General features: G+C 39.7%; 1 protein-coding gene across 6 annotated transcripts; it reads right to left on the reverse strand.

Moving 5' to 3' along the window:
- Positions 1–365: 365 nt before the first annotated feature.
- PRR14L (proline rich 14 like) lies at positions 366–21,256 on the reverse strand. Of its 6 annotated transcripts, none has more exons than XM_049805507.1 (9): positions 20,979–21,256; positions 19,260–19,769; positions 17,636–17,717; positions 10,642–16,414; positions 7,160–7,228; positions 6,223–6,391; positions 5,821–5,927; positions 4,745–4,816; positions 366–4,059 (listed from the first exon to the last, which is right to left on the reverse strand). In XM_049805507.1, the coding sequence occupies exons 2-9, from the start codon at positions 19,722–19,724 to the stop codon at positions 3,783–3,785; spliced, it is 7,014 nt and encodes a 2,337-aa protein (XP_049661464.1). In that variant the 5' UTR covers positions 19,725–19,769; positions 20,979–21,256; the 3' UTR covers positions 366–3,782. The 6 variants fall into 6 exon arrangements, 5 of the variants coding, with proteins under 5 accessions (XP_049661464.1, XP_049661466.1, XP_049661465.1 ...); XM_049805509.1 differs by lacking the exon at positions 20,979–21,256 and adding an exon at positions 20,631–20,913; XM_049805508.1 differs by lacking the exon at positions 20,979–21,256 and adding an exon at positions 20,198–20,913.
- Positions 21,257–21,271: the final 15 nt, after the last annotated feature.

Raw genomic sequence — 21,271 nt, forward strand, 5'->3', positions numbered from 1 at the left:
TGTAGTACATGAACAGGTAGCCTGCTTCAGCTGTGAATCTCTCACTTCTGAATCTAGCAGGAACTGTCTGTGCTGTCTGGCTCCTATTACCTTAAGAGATGGACGCTGTCTCAGCGCTATGAATAGTAGCTAGGATCATGCTTAAAATCCCCCTGGTCTGTTTCTGTTCCTGTTAAAGCATGGCTACGGATGAATGAACACTAGAATTGCTGCTCCATGCCTTACTAACAGCCCACCCAGTTACTTAATTGTGTTAATCTCTTTGGAGATGTGACCTCTTCCCCCCCCACGTATTCAAGACAGATATATCACACATATTTACTGATATAAGCCTAAAGGCCTTAAAAAACTGAAAGGTTCTCAGAAAAATTTATTTCCATAAATTAAAAACACACACAAAAGAAACAGTAAAATTTTAGATTCACACAATATTGAACAGAAACAAAATGCCAAGAGCATGATGGAAGCTAATGGCACAAGTGTACAAATTCTCAATGAGCTATTTGTTAACTTGATAGCATCATATAGACTTTTATTCCACAGTTACCATCCATATTCTAGAAGAGCACCTGGAACATAATATACAAAAGGCCCACCTCAAATCAAATACAATAAATGAGGACTGCTTGCAGAAAATAATATCCAGCAAGCATCAGAACTCGAATGTATGCAGCCACAAGGCCAGCCAGGCAACTGCTGTAACATACATTAAGAAGCCTTAGCTGGCCCAGTCGTAGCATGATGAAAGTCCGATTTTTTTTTTTTTTGTTGGTTTTTTTTTTTTTGGAAAGTGATCTTTACCTCCCATAATCAGCAAATTTAGCAAAGAGCTGCCTGGCTCTGCAAAACTTACTACTAAGAGACAGTACACAGCAAAAGCCTTCCAATTCTTCTCAAGCTGATCTAGTCATCATTCTGTGAGCAATACGTACAATGTCTTTCCATGATGATACAAAAAAAATCCCCACTGGAGTGGGTTCGCTTTATGAAAAGGCAAGCGTACATATCCTTCAGCTAGGGATGGATGGAAGACCCCCAGAAATACATCCTCTATACTTTTTTCTTTCCATTATCTGGACAGAAGCAGCTCAGAGTGGCAAATACCTAGCTTTTGCACAGTCATCACACCCAGTGTACAAGCAGCAGCTGCAAGGAACAAGGCTGTTCCACGAGTGCTGTAAACAGGAACAGAGGTGGGAAAGGAAAAAAGAAAAAGTGCACAAGCAGGACTGACATCTGTATGCTGGAGCGGGGGAAGAGATGTTTTGTCTCAATTAGCTTACATCTCTGTCATCATACAAATACTAAACCAAAACAGAATAATGCTGTATATTTGGGTTTCCACAAACATACATCTGGGACAACCTAGGCAACTGCAACATAATTTTGTAACTCCTCCAGTTATTGTAAACAAAAGAGAGAGAACTGAGTGTTTTCTTTGTTCTGCTCTCTCTGCTGTAGCTGTTAAAAAGAAAGCTGAGAAATGTTATTTCAAAGCAATCAGAAACAAGACAGCAGGGAACAGACAAAAAAACCCCAAACCAACCCCAAAACAAAAAAAACCCCACAACCCAAAGGAAAAACCCAACACGTTCCATGTTTTGAAGCACATTAGAGGTCTGAACTTTGCCTGGACCCAAGTTTCCTCCCTCCCCACCCATATCCTTGTTTTCTTAAAAGCCCCAGTAACGTTACAGCTCAATTGTGTCACAGCACTAGAAGCCTCCCATATTAACAGAAGGTGAATAAATGCTGTGTAACAATCCCATTCTATAGCATAAAACCATAAAAATATATATCTCATTCTTGCTACAGCTTCCAACCAGTCAATAATTGGGCTTATAAACCAGCATAGGGAAAGTTTCAAACATATTTTAAAAGCAGTCGACCTTTATTTTCTAGGGATTTCTTTTTATAAAAATAAAGAGGATCAATTAAAGTGTTCTACAGCAGCCCAAATAGGTTAACCAGACCTTGCTGCTGAAATAGTACTTCAATATGTTCAAAGTTTGCCTGCCTTGTTATTTTACCCTCAAAACCCAAACACCACTACTTTAAGTGTGCACTCCTCTCTTTTCTTCAGTCTTCCTGATTAAAGATAATTAGCCTCCAAAACAAGACTGTAAACTTCTAGGAATCCCAGCACATAAACTGGGAGCAAAACAAGCCCAGATTACATTTCTTTCAAGACTCAGGCACACACAGTGTAATAATCTTCTTCCATTTCTCTACTTTCAAAGCTCTGGAATTCAACAGATTGCTTTTTAATTTTTAGTTTTCTGTTCGGTCAGTAACAGAAGCAGCAGAGCAACAGAAGATGATGGCATTTTCAGTCCTGCATTTATTGGGACTTTATTAAAAATACCCACCCACTAGATATTTGCTCATTTTGAAGGTAAATAAAACTCTATTATATGGGTAGGTAAATAAGAAAGTGCAAGTTTCAAGTGACAAGTGAAAGAAAGAACAGACTAATTAAATTTGAGCATCCCAGCAATGACAGCTTTGCCTGAATAACTTCTATAGGCACTAAAGGACAGAAATTACCTGAACTGCAGCTAGCATTCATTTTGAATTATGCTTCAAGTAAGTTTAACAGAAGTTATCTCTTCCCTCAAAAGGTATAGCTGAGAAGTTGCCCAGTGCTGCATCAGATAATTACAAATGGCCTTACATAGTGAAAAAAAATAAATTTCCACATGCTAGGAGGTCTTTGTACAACACTAGCTATTATATACAACAGTGCTGTACAGAGAACATATAATTATGAGCTACATGAATTGTAAATCTAAAATGGTTAAAAAAATGGAAAAAAATTATTTTCTTGTTTGCATTAAAGTCAAGTTTATATTTTTAATGGAATTAAAATCACTTAAAAATTAGTCTCAAAAATTTTGCTGGTGTTCCCCGCATGCAGCAGCTCAGCTCAGTTAAATAAAAACCTCTACTTACGTATCCTGCAGCTTAACATCCTCATGGGCTAATTACCTTTTTCGCTGGAGAAGAGGTTGGCGTCAGCCAAGTAGGTAAAAACTCTACTATTTGGGAAAAATTAGTACTGGGCACAATTTTTTCTTAAAATATTACCTTTTTTTTGAGCTCAATCATGTTAAAAGGTGTCCTCATGCAGCAAATAAAGAAATGTATACAAAGTGCAAGTTATTTAAAGTCTAGTTATGTGGGGCTTCTGCTGCCTGAAGCCAGGAAGGGCACAGAAACTCAGAAGAAACCTTCTAAGTAAACAGAAGGAAGGAACAAATGAAAGCAAACCCAGACAGCTACTTTTAATTATTAAAAAGTTAGTGGTATATCAAGAATGTGTTTGCTAGAATTCATCTTTATCAAACACCATATCTCTTCTGTCAGGTTGTTCAAAATAGCCATTACAGTAACAACAGCAGACTCAAATGTGCAAATGATCTGGAGTACAGAGTTCTAGCATCACTGAAGGTGCACTACTTCCTCCTTTACACTCCTACTCTACCCCCAAAAGGTGTCTAAGCATAATTAAACATTAGCAATAATTTCCAGAGGTTGGGGAAGGAATGGTAAATTGTATGTGGCTGTGTTACACTCAAACAGGGACCTAGAAGAATCCCTCCAATAGCATTTAAAAAAAAAAAATAAAAAAATAGCACCTTAAAGAGTGCCACAGCCAAAAACTGATCATCAGGGATTAGAACAGAGTGGTAGAGTAATGTATGAAGAAGTCAGTAGATTTCTCCCAACAGGACTAAAATACTAAAGGAACTGATTGGACCATTTTCAGCTAAATGGCTCCCTCAGATGCTAGAGGCCTGCTCCTGCTCAGCCTCCTTTGCAAAAAAGGCTTCAAGATCCATTAGCTTCTGACTCAGAAGAGCATCTAACTCTGCACTCTGTAGTGCAGCTTTTTTTGCTCGGGTGAAACTACCCACTGCTTTGATTTTGCCTCGTATCTTCCTTTTCCGGGGAAGAGTAAAGTCCTGAAACTCCAGAATCCGCTTTCTCTTCTGCTGGCTGACAGAGATCAAGCGTCCATTTTTCTCCTTGGGCTCTTCAAAGATTGTTTCCAAGCTCCTGGTAAAAGCGAAGGATAGAACTCATAAATACTCAAGAAGCAGTTAGCCACCTTACAAGGACAGGGAGACTGGTGGATTTCATAACCCAAGTAAACACACTTCTAACTTTTACATTTTTACAGTCCCTCCACACCTCTTGTAATGTATACTTATCTACAGCTTACACTTTCTGCACGTTACTGCTAGCTAAATAATTTGTTATTGGTGCATAGGCATTTGGGTTGAATCTCTTTCTATCCATGTTTCTGTTCAAAAGCACAATTACAGAATCTTAATTTTATAGAATAAATAAGATTTGAACATTAAAAAAAATGTAGTGGTCTTGATAATCATGCTATACTTGATGACAGACAGTTATTCTTAGTATTTTAAAGAGTATTTAGTTGCCTTTGAATTTTGAAAAAGTAAGTACTGTACTTGGATGATGGCTGGAATGAATAAGTAGATGAAAACAATATACAAATCCACACTTAAACAGCTGCAAATTCTTATTTCATATTCTACTTCACTGCTTTCCATCCAAACAGTAAAAGATACTATTTTTGAATTAACTCTCTCTACCACTTTAAGCTAGAGCAATTTTAAAAATTTATCTCCCTCTTAGCTTTCAGACACCTTTAATGTTCTCTTTGCTTAAGTAATTTACATTTATCTTAGTCTTCTCATTAGGAAGCAGAACCAACCTGGCTGGAGGAGGGGACTTATAATTCTTGTTTGTGTAAATTTCTTCTAAACTAAATTCTTTCTTCTTAAGCCTGAAAAAGTAATGAACAAATCAATCAATAAAGAAGAATTTCAAAACTACCTCTCTTCACAACAAGCAGATTTATGAGAAACAAGTATGGTTTGCATTCTAGGCCTAAACACGAACTAATTATGCCTTAACTAATTGAGGATAGGGAGGAATGAAAAATGAAGTCATTGAGTGCCTAATTTCACACAGTGTTTTTATAAGGTCTGGGTCAAGGCTTGCCATTTCTGCAGAGGTCAATGTTCCTTCTAGCATTCCATGATGTTTTGAAATACTGATGCTCAAAAGAAGCAAGGGAAATCCCTTCACAGGTCACTTGTTTGTGGAAGCTAAGAAAAGACTTACAGTTTTGCAGATTAACATTTCATCTCTTCGGACTGATTTTAATTTACTGACACTTAATTAGCAAGCTGATCTCTGAAGAAATGCATTCCTTTGTCAAAGCTGGCACTTCTGTTTAGGACAGAAGTGAACAAAATACTAGATGGCTGACTGGAAAAGCTTTATCAATATCTGGCACTGCGATTACCCACATTTACACTGAACTGATGTTTCCCTAAGATCATATAGCACAAAGAAGGAACTCCAACATAATTTGCATCAACAGAACTTCCTAACAGATCACTTCATCTCACTGCGCACTGTAGAGTGACTTATTTTCAATGTATGTTAATCAATATGAACTTCTTTCTTCTTTAGAGAAATCATTCCGTTGCAGCTTAGTTTTTCACATTTTGCCTAAAACCCAGTCAGTAGTTCATATCCCATAGTCCTTTTCTTACTTGAAAAAAGTTCTGTTCAAAGACCAATTTCTTTCTTCAGTCTTTTATACAGTTGGTACAGCTGTGTCAATCTTTTCTTATAAAGGAAGCAAACATCAGACATCACTCAACTGGGAGCATACAAAGTAGCGTGGTAAGAGAAGCATTTATTGAAATGATTACATTACTATGCAGGAAACGTAAGCAACAAAAGCTAGTATGAGTCCATTTAAAAAGTACTGCTCACCTTTTTGGTTTGGGTAGTCCCATTGGAGTAAGGTTAGGGTCTGGCTTAGGAACAGTTTTCCTGATTCGGATTTGTGAGACTTTCTTTGGCCTCTTTTCTGGCTCAGTCTTAAGAAAGGAAAAAAAAAAAAAAAAAGTTACAATTAAGGAAGTAATGACCACGCTAGTCAGCAGCAACAGAATTCCCTCTTACGTTGAGTATATATTATCTATAGAATAAGCATTCCTCTTTGTTTTACCACCTTCTTTCTGCTTGAATAAAAGAAAGAAGCAGCACAGATTAGGACTAGTAGCCTGTTTTCTCTCCTCATCTTTAACAGTTACTAAATAAAATTCAGCAGCAGCCGCTTCAGGTTCTGGGGAACCAAGAGTCTGAGATATGTAAAATCTAAAATGAGCTCACTTTTTTCAGTTCTGTGTCATCCTGGGGTCTAAGACAGGCTGGAACGGAAGCATCAGCTTCATCAAGGGCACGGACCTGGAGCTCAGAGGCTGAAAGCCTGGGGGGAGATGGTGATGGTTCTGGAAGTGAGCAAGACTTTGGTAATGGAAGAGGGAATGAAGATTCCAGGCTGTAACAGAGGAAGAAGGGAACATATGTAGATTTCCTACCCAATTTATGCTGCAATAGCATTCCATGCTCTCAGGTGATGTTCCTAAATAGCAACGTGGCCACAAAAAGCAATGCAGTTCACAGGAATTGCTTTCTCCAGTACATACATACAGTAAAAAACTGCTGCAGCCCGCATTAATACTGAAACAAACTAAACTGCCAGTGTATTTGAACATGTAATTTTAAATCCACTCTTTTCCTTTTTGTATAGTTAAACAATTTACAGCTCTATTTAGTAACTACTGATAGAAAGTGATTAATCCTCCTTTTCTGCCAGCAAATTTCTGTGACCCAACTATTAATTTAATACTTTTTGTTTACAGATAAATTTAAAAAGATAGCTTTTATATCTGCCATCCCAACACTGACAAAGAATAGAAGGAAGTTTCAGCACCTAACGTCCAGTCACCCAGGCAAAAAGAACATATATCCAAGTAAGGAAACAAACTTCTATACTTTCACGTATTTATTTCATAACAAGCGGCGCAACATGGTTGAAAGGAAGAGAATTGTTCCGTGCAATGATCTACATGGTGTTTGTATTAATGCCCCTCTACACTTCTCCATTACATGATCCAGTCAGTTTACTTCACTAACATTTTAATCAAAAAGCTATTCTTGGAGTGAACTGCCAAAAGCTGAAAACCAAAATGACATAAGCAATGTCTTTCTGAGAACGTTTACAATCCCACTACTCAGAATAAGTATCAAAGTCCAGGAGACTCACCATATCTCATGACCTGCAGCCTGTAGTGCTTCCATACTCTGTACAGGTAAGTGCGGTAACATGGCATAGCTGGTTCAAAAGAATAATGAAAAAAAAAACCACAACAAAAAAGACAGACAGAAATTAGGTCTACACTATAAAAAAGATGAGGGAAAAATTATTAGTATAAATTGGACTGTAAGACAAAAAATGTAATATCAGGAAGGAGAATGAAAGACTCAAACGATATAAGAGCAAGCCACATCTGCCATTTAGTCCACTAAATTTCACTGACACCTTGTTAGGGAAATAGTCCTCCTTGCACTTAAAAATGGTAGTGATGAGAAAAGGAAATAAAAGTACAGAAAGAGAGGGAGACAGTATTAGTCTGAAAGTTGTAATTATTTCTATGAAAGCCTGTATTCCTCATTTAAAAGCCCCAGGTTTTAAAATTAAAGTAACCAAAAACCTTCAAGGAATTGGTTACTAAATGAAAAAAGTGCATAGTGGCACCAGTAACAAGTGAACAGAAGGATTTCCATAAGATTAACTCCTTGTTATCTCCAACCCCCACATTCTTACTTGAATATTCTTAATCGATTGGAATAACCAAAGGCCTTTCCATAAGGGTTGGCAATTACCATAACTCTATGGCATAAAAGTCAGCACAGCAGCTCTAAATCTTTTAACATTAAGCTTTATTTTTGTGCCCACACTATTAACAGCAGGAAGAAAAAAATCAGTTGGGACAGCTTTTATTACATTAAACAGCAGATTTTGTACTTGCTGTTCTCCCAAACTAACAGCTAAAGGTACTTCACTGTTCTAAAGCAAAGAAGTTACAGCCAGACTGGAATGCTACAAAATAAACGCAAACCAACCATACTGGCAGTACAGGTAAGTCCAAATATAAGGAGGTCAGAAAGACCCATTTCTTGTATTTGTCATTTAATATCAGAACGATAACATTTTGTTTCCCAAAATGTTCCAGTCGCTGTCCCAACACTACTGGAACCTGTATCAATGGTGCATCAGTCTCCTCTGTGCTAGAGGCAGAGCTTACTGTTATATGCAATAATAATAATAAGAAAAAATTACAGGAAGAGAAAAAAAACAGTTTAGAAATTTTGAATCCAAATTAACATTAATTAAAAAAATGACTTAAAGAATGTTTTATTACTGGCAGTGGAAGTGACAGAAGATTTTTAGGCAGGAGAACTACACTAGTTCCTTGTTTTCCTGGTTACTGAAAACACTATGAATGAAATAATTTAAAGAGGACAAATCTCTTCCAGCAGAAAATGGCCTGCAGAGAACTTAGAGCCACTTTTAAATTTTTCTGATTTTTAAATATCTTAATCAAAACAGGCAAAGATTTTTGTCATACTGGAAGCTGAAAATTCTTCTATACTGCACCGAACATACTTCTTGTATTCTTGTATTTATATACCAAACATTTATTTCATAGAAGGTTTTTTTTTTTTGAGTACACACAAGTTTAAGAGAGATTTACTGAATTATCATTTTGTCATTGTTCCTGTTAATACCTTTAAAAAAAGATTTATTAGTTGCTGAGAACAGGCTGTCAATCTTCAGCAAAATGGAAACTAAAATGGTATGAAATATTTTAAAATGTTAGGTTTTGTTCTTTACGTTGTTTTATAACCAAATCTTTGATATTAATTTTTGCTTAACTGTTTTAGGAATAGAATTTATTTGCTGCACTTTAAACTTCTGCAAACATTCTTTTCAACTCACTGCATGCTACAGTAACTTCACTTTAAAGAAAATCTGAGAGGAGCAGAAGAATTAAGGCTACCTCATACACATATTTGTAAGGTATTTTAGAGAAAAAACAAGCTGAGTTTTACACTATTTTAACTTTGGGTTATTTTTTACTTGAAGTGATAAGGTTTGATTTGGCTTCTCTCCCTTTGGGATAAAGATCATTCACAGCAAAACATTTGGTTTTCAAATTACCCTTTACGTCAAGGTATTAAAGCCTCTTATACTTTTGCTAACTGGATATGCTATAAGAAGCTGCCTGGGAGTCTGTTGGCTTAAGGATGGGAGAAAACACGAGAGCATAAGTCAGCTCTGATCTCCCAGTTCAAAGATAGCATGCCTCAACAATACAAAATAATAAATTCACCTTATACACTGAAGTAAGTTTTTAAAAGGTGTTTGTTTTGTTTTTAAAGAATGGCAACAATGTCTTATTTTTAAGTTTAGTGCTCAAACCGTAGTTTACTAGTATGATTACTTCCAGACTACTAATTTGTACACTAGAAAATTCAGCCTGATATATTGACTCATGGATGAAAAAGAATGCAGGTGCAATAGAAAGTGCTGTGAAGTTGTCTCTATGCCATTATTCAACTTCATTCTTTTAGTGCAGACAGCTCCCAGAATGAAGTAGTACTTGCATAAGCTCACTCACACCTTCAGTAGACGTTAGAATTTATACTAACAAGTGATACGCTTAAAACTTTTAGGTATGTTATCCATTTATACAAAGCAAAATGCAGCATTAGTTATCTGGCAAGATTTTTGGCTATACGTATGTCAAGCTATGACATCAGATAAGCCAAATGCAACAGTTCTCTAGAGACTGCCATATTAACCAAAAGAATTAATCAAATGGACTTTTCTACAGTGCTCATGAGCCTATACTCTGTCCAGGAATCTCAAGACTATAAAATCAGGGACTGAACTGCCCCATGTCACTGAAGCATAACATAAAGGGCAAAATCTTTGCTGAACAGCATGCAAAAATCCTGTAATGGAGCTAGGAATCTCTTCCCTCATTCTGTTTCTTAGTAAAAAAGATCTCAAATGCCAATAGCAAAGTTAATTAAATAAACAGAGTAGATTTCAGTCCTCTTCCCACTCATAACGAGAATGACATGCACAAAAATTCATTACCAACCTGAACTGGAGCTACACTGGCTTGTGCCAACAATGCATCAGGCACATACTATCAAGGTTTCAGTTAGCGTAGAACAGTCACGGAATACAATTAAAAATTTAACTGAATGCCGCCCCCCACCCCTTTGGACTCTTCCTAATCTGATATTGAGCATTTTACAGTGGTTCTAAGTGGCACTTGTGGCTCAGACCTCTGAAAAAAACTTTCCTACCTCAGAAATCCAGTTGTTCTGCAGTCACTCTGAATAGACCTAATGAAGTAGCTCACCTTTCTGCATTATATATTCTGATGCATGGTGTGTATATTTTGCAAGGGAGAAGAAAATAGAGTTAGCCATTCTGCCAAAACAGGATAGTATTAAAGAACTGAAGGCAAATATATTTCAATTCAGCTAACAGACTGTTCCATAGGGAAGAATCTTCCACGTTGAGCCATTTTTGGAGCAGAATGCGTAGATTTGGAACAGGGGAAACTGACCCTCCAATGCAAGCTGCAATTACCCTCTCCCTCCCAGAAAGGAGCAAGTACGTACCCTATACATATTTAATCTCAGAAATAAGGTGATGGGTTTTACCTGTTCTCGATGCCCAGACTTGGCTGCCACTTGCAGTGATTGGAATGGAGAGGAGTGATTTCGGAGGGGCATGCAGAAGGACCATGCTGACTCCATATGGATAGTACCCTGCCCAATGAGTATGGCAATGAAGAGACGAAGTCATCTGATACAGAAGTTGGGTACCTTGCCCCTTTCAAACCCTGTGCGAATTGCGATATAAATAGTCTCTGGATGGTAGGAATATGACTCGTTAAGTTTCTTCTTCTTGTCCAAATCCTGTAACACCCAGGGGAAGAAAGTGCTAACACTGTGTGAAGGCCAAGCATGGAGGAACTTCCTCTTCTTTCAGCTACGGCATTTCTTCCACGGTCAGGATGAAAGGCAACAGCCCTTGGGGTTGTTACAGAGAGAGAGGAATGCAGCTCGTTATTTAGACTGGAATCTTCCTTGAAAGCTGTTGTATCTGAACAGCTCTGAGACAGGAGAAAAGAAAAAGTCCAGTTTGAAGGTGGTGCTGGCATTTCTCCCAAAACTGATCTGTGATGTACAGAGTGCTGGGATGTAATCCCCGTGAGGTCTGTCACATGACTGGAGTCCAATTTGATGTGAAAAGAAATTGGGAAAACTGGGGTATCCAAGAAAGAGGTTGGAGGCTTGTGGCTCAAGTCTGAAAAAAGTATTTTGGTAGATTCTACAGGATAAAGTGCCAAAGGCTGAAAGCTGAACATCTTGGTGCACCAACTGTCAGCCCAGCGTGAGTGTAAGTTCCTGTTAATGCAAGAAAAGGCTTCCAATAGATTTTTAGATGTACGTTGGCTGTGCCTCTCACCCATTGGAAGAATTTCAGAAGAATATGGCAGAGGGTCTAGGTTAGGGATGCTTCTGGCAGGTGCCAGGAGCTTGCTAGCCGTTGCAGTCAGCTTGCTCAACAATGCTCGTTCTTTGGTACATTTTCTAAATTTCAAGCTGTTCAACAAACTGCACCTCTTGGCCCTCTGCCTTGGCATATGTACAGATCTCATGGCTGTTTCAGTTTCCATTGTCGGTGGTTTACATGGAAAGTACAAAGATTTGAGAAGTGTGCTTTCCTGTTTAGGGAATATTTCCGGGGGAATTTCAAAAAATGGTGAACTTTTAATTTTTTTGCTTTTTCTTACAGTTTTTAGCTGACATGATGTGGGAACATTTTTGCACATCCTTCCAGGCTGTCTTTTTAATGGAAGAGGTCCTCTTAGTTTATTTGTAGTTCCAAAGGCACCAGGGATTCCATCATACCCTAAATTAAGGTTCAGGTTTTCCATTTCTGAATCCTGAGTCTTCAAAAACCGTGAACTAACAATATCTGTGGTAATCTTTGGCCTTTTGACTTCTTGTAAAGTGCTACATAGTTTATTTTCACTGCTTCTGACAGCAAAGATCTCTTCTGGAGGACCTTCAGACTTCATATTTCTTGATGTCACCAGCTGATTTGAAGAGCTGCACAAGAGTTCAGAACTGTGCAACATACTTGGTTGCAGTGTGATTTTTGCTTTCTTTTGGTATTCTGACTTCTGTTCTTGTTGTGCCTTGTCTGACAGATGTGCTTCCACCTTTTCATATTTCTTCTTTCGTTTAAGTACCTGACATTTTTCTATTTGATCAAGTCTCTCTGAACCTAAAGCCTCCTTTTCCTTGCAAACTGAATGAGTTGGTATAGCGTCCTGGCCTTCTGTAATCTCCTTTACGTTACCTTTGCTCTGTGCATTTAATTTGTAAGGCACACTTACTCCACTGCAAACCACACAGTTTAGGGATGATTCTTTGCAACTGTTTGATAGTATACCCATATGTGGATAAAATGCGGGTGCTGTATTATATTGCAATTCTGGTGATGTTTTTGCACTGGACGCATCTTCAGCTTGACAATCACGCATAGTTTCTGAAAGGAGACTGGTACCTGCTAAGTTTGTGAGCTTTGTATCATATTTTCTTTCTTTTGAAAGATTACTTACGTTAGATCTTGGGATTTCTTCCAAAACCTTTCTGTAATTCTCAGTACTGAGAGGGACTATTTTACTGCCAGACTCTTTTGAATCTTTTAACAAGGCCCATAGAGAATCTTCTCCATCAAGAAAAGAATCTATGGGCAACTTTTTTCTAGGGACTACTTCTCTTCCCATCTTCTCTTCTACACATGTATTCATAAACTTCTCTCCACAGTGAGTACTTTCTGGTGAGGTCACATCCATGTCTTTTACAGTTAGCACGCTATGTCCCTCATCTCTCAGACTTTCTTTGCTGTGCGCACAAATGCCTGAGCTTTTTGCACCATTCCGAAAGCTAGTCGCCGTTTCATTCTCTGAAGATGGAATCTCAGTATTGCTGGCTTTTCTCTTAACAAACATTGTTACAGAAAGAGGTTTTGTCATGGAAGAATCTTTGCTAAAAACTTCAGCTGAAGGTGGATCACAATTATCTATTTGTGTGTTCTCAGATGACATACACAGCTTTTCTTTCTCAGGCAGAGAGATTCCCAGGTTCAGAGCTGATGGTGTTTCTGAATCCGCCTGAGTCTCATTAAAAGATTCTTGGATGTCAAATTTTCCGAAATCGGATGGACCCTTTTGAGCATCAGTTTCTTTACCAGACTCAAATGTTAACTGTGGGCAAGGGTTATTTAAGATAGATTTTATTCTCTGACTTTTTTTGTTTTCTGTCTCTGAAAGTACATTCATATTTTCTGGCTTATATGACAGACTCCCATGAATTGATGAGAAGAGCGAAAATTGGGCACAAACTGTATTTTCCTGGTTCTCCATCAACCACTTCATCTTTGGCAAAGATTGCTGCATTTTGTTACCTGCAAATACTAGCTCTGCTTTCTCTTTTGCACATTTGATAAAGTAAGCATGCTGTGAGCAATGCGATTTGCTATCAGAAAAGCTTTCTTCAAGAGTTCCTTTATCTTCTCTTTCACATTCTTTCTCGTGTTCTTTTAGTTTGATTGTCTTCTCTTCAATTAGATCACTGATGAAGCCCACATATCCTGAACAGTCTTCATTTCTCACACCATTTAAAGAGTCCAAATCCACTACATTCTCTTTTAGAGTTCCTTGAAAACTGTCTTCTCTTGCATATTTATGAACTAATGGAGGCAGGTTGTCACTTGTTTTTAATAGTATCTCTTCACTTTGACTAGTGCCAATTGATATTTCATTTTTTTCCACAAAAGTAGCTGTAGTTTGTAAGCCAGTGTTTGGTTGTTTGTTTAAGCTTTCTAAATGTTGCTTGCTGCCTGGAACTCGGCCATCAAACTCACTCTGACACGCAAGACACTGGTTTTCCATTGGACAAAGGGTCTTCTCTGTTTGGCTAGCATGTTGTGTTTGAATATTCATGTTGTTGAGTAATGGACATGTATCACATGGTGAAGCACTACACTCAGAGGGATTAGCTGTGGGTGATGACACTTCTTTCTTCTCATATGTGCCTAGTTCTCTCTTCTTTGGGCCTAACGGAGAGTGGCAAAATCCAAAATTATGAACACAGGTTTTTTTGTTCAAGTATCTGACTGGTAGCTGTTCACTAGTCTTATTTCTCTGATTGCCTTCAGGAGCCTTTGGAGAATCCACAGTTCTTATTTTATCAAATTCATCAGCCTGGAGAGCACACATGCCGATTTGTTCTTGTGCCTCATCTCTGTCACAAACAATTTCACTGCCATCTGTTACTTTACAAAGATCAAATTGTTTCACAACCTCCATACTCTTATTTGAAATCTCATCTCTTACCAAGGTAGCAAGAGACCTCTCTGCAGTATAAGCTGAGCAAAATATGGGTTTTGCTGTGGAAATGTCATTTATCCCATGCAGATCTACACCTCTGTTGCCCCAGTCATCTTCACAAGGAAGAGAACCACATGCCAAAGGGAAGTGTGCTTCTGGAAAGATGATTGCCTTTTTACTATTATATCCAGCTGAAGCTTCTCTTTCCAAATTATCAGTTTCTTCGATCTTCTTATCAACCTCAACATTAAAAGAATGACTGTTTGGGAGAACATCATTTACACGTGTACTCCCTGATAAAATACAGGAAGTACTGGCAGCTGTACACTGGTCTTCTATAGTCTGATTATTACAATTCCATGTGTCACTATGTTCATTTTCTAAACCAGTGACCACAGTCTCTATATTTCCTGCTGAAGACTTCATGTTCTTTTGGGAATTTCTGCTTGTCATATTAGGGTTACCAAAAGTCCTGGAACTTACTGAGGACTTAAATTTGTCTTTATGAAGCACACTTTCACTGACTTGTTCCCCTGTTGTTCCAGAAGCACCAACTGACTCTTTTCCAAGATTATCCTGAGCCTCGTCCCTGCTTGAAACGTCATTAGCAGTACAAGGAGGACACTCATGACGATAAGGTTCTCTTGATTTTTGTGCAACAGGAGGTAGAGTTACATTTAGCGTATAAATCAAATTAGTTTCTTTGCCAGTGGTCAAACTGTCATTACTATTAACTTCTGTAGCTTCAACTAAACAGCCAGCCAACTCTTCTGATGTTGTATTACTTTCAGATTGCTTTTCAAGCACTTGTGCCTCAGGTGCATCTTTTTGTAGCTTGGTACCAAGATCCAGACAGCTGTGGCTACTGGGAGGTGAAATTTTACTGGAGGTATTATAAAAGCATATGCCTGCTTGTCCAATTTCACGGGAAGCAATGTTGCTCGTTTCCATCAATAGACAATTTTCTTTTGTATCACCCTTGCATACGTCACTGACAGAGAATTGCCCCTTGTCTTTTTTCACACCTTCTGATGGGACCATTTTAAATTTTTCTTTTGAGAACTCCTCAGGAGATGAAGAAACAGAACTAAAAACTGAAGAATGACAATGCTCAGAATTAGCACTTTCTTGAGCTTCAGGCCAGCTACGAACTTCAACGTTATGTCCCCCAGCAATTTTTGTGCAGACTTCAGCAGCTTCTTCAAATTCAGAGCTGTATGATTTACCAATACTAGCACTTACTTCCCTGTGATCAATTTTAGCACTAGACAATCCTTTGCTCCTTACCACTGAAATCTGCTCTACTGGTACAGATGTGGAGGTTCGATTTTCTACAAACCCAATTCCACAATCATAATGAGTCTGACTTTCGATGTTTTGGGGAAGATACTTTTGGGGGGTTTCATTGATAATTCCATGGACTGCAGTACTATTGTTTTCTAGTGGCGTATTTCTGAAGTTCAGATAACCGGTGCTTTTCAGAACTGAACATACAACTTCAGAACGTTTTGTGGAGAGTATTCTACAGCTTTCTACTGATGACAACCTATGAGGTTCATTATGTTTAGGTACAGGACCAGTACAGAAGTCATGAGCATTGTTTTCTTCATCCTGCTTAGCAAGTGATGTACTGAATTCATTAACAGGATTTTTTCTGGGTAACTTTTCTTCTCTAGTCTCCAAATTAGATACAACATTACCCCCTGTTCTCAATGGCATGGCAGTATGGGCTTTCAACCCATTATATTCATTTTTTATTTGTGGATGCTCTGTGGCCGATTCAACGTCCGTGACTTTTAAAGGCTCTAAAAAAACTAACGTGCTGGTTCCAGAAACCCCAGCTCTGGCCATGACTGTGTCTACGTCTGGGCATTCATTGCGCTCAGGTGGAAGACCTTTACTCACTCTGTCATTCCTGTATCCTGCTTTACTAAATATCCTAGTCCCATCAGCCTTCATACCTTGTACTTCTTCAGTGAGCTTTGGCAGAGTTTCAGCTGTCACCTGAACATTTGCTTGGTTTTCTCCTGCATAAGAAAAATAAAGCAAATCAGAACCATATACTAAATTTAGAAGGCATTCAGCTTAATAAGTTCCTTTTAGTACTGTAGAGAATATTGTGTACAGTGTTGGTTACCAAAATGTTTTTAGAAGTGAGAATTGATGCTAGAAATTCTACTCCAAGCCTTTAGATGAAAAAACAAACTACCCCACCACAAACCTAAGGTAACAAATGCAATCCTTTTCAATACAGATATTCCCCATGAGCAGCAGGCATCCAAAGACGTTCTGAATTTTTCAGATTCCTCCAATATTGAGCTAGGTGCAATGCAGGTCCTATAACTCAATACATAGGAAATCATGGCCAACATCGTAATGCTTATTTGTAACATCAAAGCTCAACGTAGCTGGGTACTTTATCTGCTCTATCCTAGAAATATGGCGGTGCATTGAGCAGCCATTTCCATTTCTTCTTCCTTGAAGGCATTTTTGTCAGTAAGTCATCCATAGGTAGACAATGAGTATCTCATTCTGTCCAAGCAATTATGATTATTACTAAACTTTTTTGTAAAATCACAAAGGTACTAATTAAAAAAATTACAGTTACTGCAGAATATCTTCATATTCAAAACTTTACAGGGAGCATATTTGCTCAGACTTCTGCAGATCTTTTTCATTTTTTCTAAGGACCAAGACTAGATGGTATTCTTCAACTAAGTAAAAGTTTTAGTTATGAGAACACATTAGGAGAAAGAAAATTACTAGATGCAGGCAAAGTGACCAAAGTATTTGGAGCTAGAAGATTACGGATCATAATGAAATCAAGAATGAGTTTTGTTGTCCTCTTCATTTGGATTCTGCACTTTTATTTTTTAAATCATTAGAAAATTAATGAGTCATACTTTCTCACATCTTCGCTATTACTGCTCTTGTATAATCCAGCTTTGAAACAAAAGGAAATGCAAAACACCTGCTCTTAACAACACCTTCTGCTTTGGGGTAAGTACGTATTTGAATTAAATAACTAAAACACATCTTGTACATAAAAGGTCTTCAGGCAAGTACACATGCTGTCAGGAAAAAGCACAGGATTAAGTTTTCATATTGTTCTAGCTGTGCAGGGTAATAGTTTCTACTGTAAAGCAAAATAAATGAGCTATCCCACAATCACTCATCAATTTTAAATTAAAAAAGTAACCTGGGAGAGAAGCAGGGGGTAGATAGGGATGTACAACTAAAATACGCACCTGTGTTCTTCAGAGATCCTGTTATTTCAGTGCAACAGATTCTCGAAGACTTCACCTCATCCTGGATTAAGTGAGGGTCCTCCTGAAACAAGACAGGAATATCAGTGGAGATTGATGGAATTTCTGAAATATTTAGCACATTTCAGGGACTGTACCTGCTCAGCTAGGTTAGCTCTGAACAAGAAAACCACCAAGAAACCTCAGAACATATCAGCCCTTGCACAGAGGCAGCCTTGCATTGCAAGTGGTTCACACAAGCACTTGTCATTCCTTTCTGATCCTATCAATCACTATCATCTCACCATTAAACAACGATGCATCCATAAAAGATTTGTATTTAGCAGCAACGAAGTCTTGTGATGCATCTAAAATATAAGTTGCTTAAAATGCAAATTGTCACAAATTTGAATCAGAATAATCAGAAGAATAATCCAGTCTCCAAGTCTATCTCGCATCCCCAAACCATCGCTGTATACCTCTGGTAAGATGCATGCATTTTCTGATCTTTATTAGAACTTGCTTTCTACCACTCCTTCCCTTGGCTCAAAAACACAAACCCAGGAACGCATGACCTAGGTCTACTTGCAAAAAACCCCTGAGCCAAACCAAAACAAACCCCACAACCAAACTACCTGCATTTTGAAATACGTGACAATTCATCTTGGAAAACTGAATGACTATGGAAAATTTAATTATTTTCATAAACTTTCAAATAAATCAAACAGACATCAAAATCCAGAGTTAAAACCACAAAGTATTTTGCAACATCCAGTAATTAGTGTAAAACATGCACCTATGTACCTTATTCAGAAATTTTCTGGCTGGTATGTGTTCAGTCACAATACTTCCCCCCCCCCCCCCATGTTCTTTTGGTGTGGTGAAAACTATTTACAAACTAAAGAAAACTGATCAAGAAAGTCACTAAAAATCTCAATTTTTAAATAGAGAGTTTTGTGACTCTTCAGTTTTTAGTCGAGTATTCTTTGGCACATTTTTCAGAAGCCTTTGCCTAGAAATAACATTTTACCAACAGTGTTTGCTAGAGGGGAGGAAAAAAAAGCCACGACAATGTGAGTCTACTGTTTTGAAAGAGGAAACTAACAAGAGATTTGCTCTCTAATTACAAACAATAATTCTAAAATGAAGAATAATCTTTATTTTTAGATTAAAAGCTGAAATACTAAACTGGAGCCCCCTGTAGCATTATAATACTATTAGCAGACTGAAATAGCTATTATTTAGTGGTTAGTACCTTGACTAGGGATGACGGTACCAGCAGAATATGCTATACCCACAAAACGTGGATACTGGGCAAAGAGCTTTTGAAGTTATTTCTCTTCTCCTTTTTAGTCACCAGTCAGTTTTGTTCTTCATTCTGTTACATACCTGCCTCACACCATTCCAACAGTATTTAAGAAAGTGAAAAGCTTGATATTTTAAAATAGGGCTGGTCTACTGAGGTATAGTCTAATTTTTCACTGGACCCATGACAATCCAAATAATGACACACATGCCAGAAGACGCAAATAAGAAACAGGAAACCACATGGACAAAGTCCTCTGCCTAGTCACTCTAACCCTAAATTCAAAATATCACGCAGGGATGAGTTTTCGCATTTGCTTACTTGTTTTGAACAACTTTCCCCAGGTCTTAAAGCACAGCATTCAGCGTGATACTCCTCAGCATCTTGTGCCTCTTTGTCTTCTTTCTGGTATCCATCCCTAGAACAGTCTAGTTTCCTAAAGTTTCTTTTTTTGTTTTCTTCATCCTCTTCAAGGTCTCCAGCCTTTAGTAATTCTTCAGTAAGGGATTCTGCTGGCCCATGAGAAATCACCTTGAGCATATCACCCAAATCCTCTGTCTTTTGGCAAAACTTTTCTACTCCAGAAGTCCTATGATGCCCAGCTGACAGGCTGTCACTGCGTGCCAGCACAGGCGTCAATACATCCGATTTTGCATCTAATCCAACGTTAGGCTCCGATACAGCCATAAGTTCAGTGGAGATGCTCTCTGGCAGTCCAGTGTACAATTCCTCTATTACAGCAGACACAGAAGAATCAAGGAGAGATTCCACCCCAGATGATAGCATCAGGGCAGCTGAAGATTGGTTGTCCTGAGCTGTTCACAGTTTACCCTAAAAATAAAAGCAATGTTAAATCAACGTATGTAGGAGTAAGCTCTAGATTAAAAGGAAAGGCTTCATTCTTCAAGATGCAAGCATATAAGTTTAAGAAAGATACTTCCAAATAATTTTTTTCAGAAAAGGAGCTGAGAAAAGTTTGAGTATCTAAGCAAACGCTTCATTAACAAAAGAAGAGAGTGCGGACAAACCGTGTCTTCTGGAAAACCCAAAAAGAGACTATAAACCAAATCGCTAGGGCTTGTATTAGACATCCTTCTCCTTAGCTAAAACTAAAGCATCATTTGTTTTCCTGGGATTTTCTTAAGTTTCTACTCTTTGGAAAAAAACCCATCTTTTCTTTAAAGGTTTTCTGCCTCAAAGGAACACATCTAAGACATCATCCACCCTACACCGTGCCTCGTAGCTTCTCATACGAGCACCTGCCGTGCCGTACGTAGGGCGCGTTGGGCCAGCACCGCTTTTCCGCACACAGCCCCGGTACCGGCGTCGGGATCCGCTTCAGCCCGGAACGAGACGCGCTGGTCCCAGCGGCCTGCTTTGCCAGCGAGAACAGAGACCTGCACCCCAGCAGAGCGGCGTTCCGACTGACCCGACCCGTTGTCACGACGAGAACGCGACAATCGAGGGGCTCCTGAAGACACACGCGTAAACAGGAATGGGCCAAGGCAGGGTTTTACAGCAGCGCCAAGTTACTCGCTTTACCGAAACACGGGTTTATTAGCCCGGCCTTCATCTCCCTGCTCCTTCAGCAAAGCCAGCCTAGAAGGAAAGAAGCTCCGCTTGCCCCAGCCCGACGGGGAGGCAGCGGGACGGCCGTCTTTGGGAGACGATCCCCCTTCTAGCGACACGGACCGGTTCCAGCTGGGCGCCGGCCTCCTTTGTTCCAAGCACCGCAGCAGCGGGGAACGGGCTCAGCCCCGAACCCCTCTCCTTCCCCCGGAGGCAGGAGCTCCCGCTTCTTCGTCCCCGGACGGACGGCGGACCGACCGGAGGCGACAACCCTTACGCCCCGGCCCCGAGGCAGCGCACCGGAGGAGGCCGCCGCTCTCGGTAATTATGCAACCGCCGGTGTTTCCCCCGGTGCTGGCAGGGAGCGGGCTCGGCCCCGCAAAACCCCGGCCGCGCCCGGGCAGGGCCCGCCGACACCCCCCACCCCCCCCCTCCCGCCCCGGCCCGCCAACCACTCGCGCCCCGGCTCACCGGGGCCGACGCTACCCACTCCCAACCGGCGGGCGGAAAAAGCGGGCCCACGCCGGACCCGACGGCGGCAGCGGATCGTTCCCCTTATCTCAGCGGCAGCGGCCGCCGGCCACCGCTCCCCGCCGTGCCGTGCCGTGCCGTGCCGTGCCGTACCGTACCGTACCGCGCCGCCCCCCCTTCTCCGCTCAACATCACTTCCTCATCCGGGCCCGCCGCTCAGCTCGCGCGGACCGCGCGCCCGGCCCACGCAACCGTTGTGCCGTTGTTGCTGCCGTGGCCTCGCCCCCGCCAAC

Source organism: Accipiter gentilis, chromosome 7, assembly GCF_929443795.1.
Source record: "Accipiter gentilis chromosome 7, bAccGen1.1, whole genome shotgun sequence".
Lineage (NCBI taxonomy): Eukaryota > Metazoa > Chordata > Aves > Accipitriformes > Accipitridae > Astur > Astur gentilis.

Bases quoted from the DNA above. Each gene is read 5' to 3' on its own strand.
- PRR14L (XM_049805507.1), bottom strand. From the start codon at position 19,724: ATGCTATCATCTGGGGTGGAATCTCTCCTTGATTCTTCTGTGTCTGCT. The intron at 16,415-17,635 runs GTGCGTATTTTA...TTTCTTATGCAG, and splicing joins AGGATCTCTGAAGAACACAG to GAGAAAACCAAGCAAATGTT. The intron at 5,928-6,222 runs GTGAGCTCATTT...TCCTTTCTTAAG, and splicing joins ATGACACAGAACTGAAAAAA to ACTGAGCCAGAAAAGAGGCC.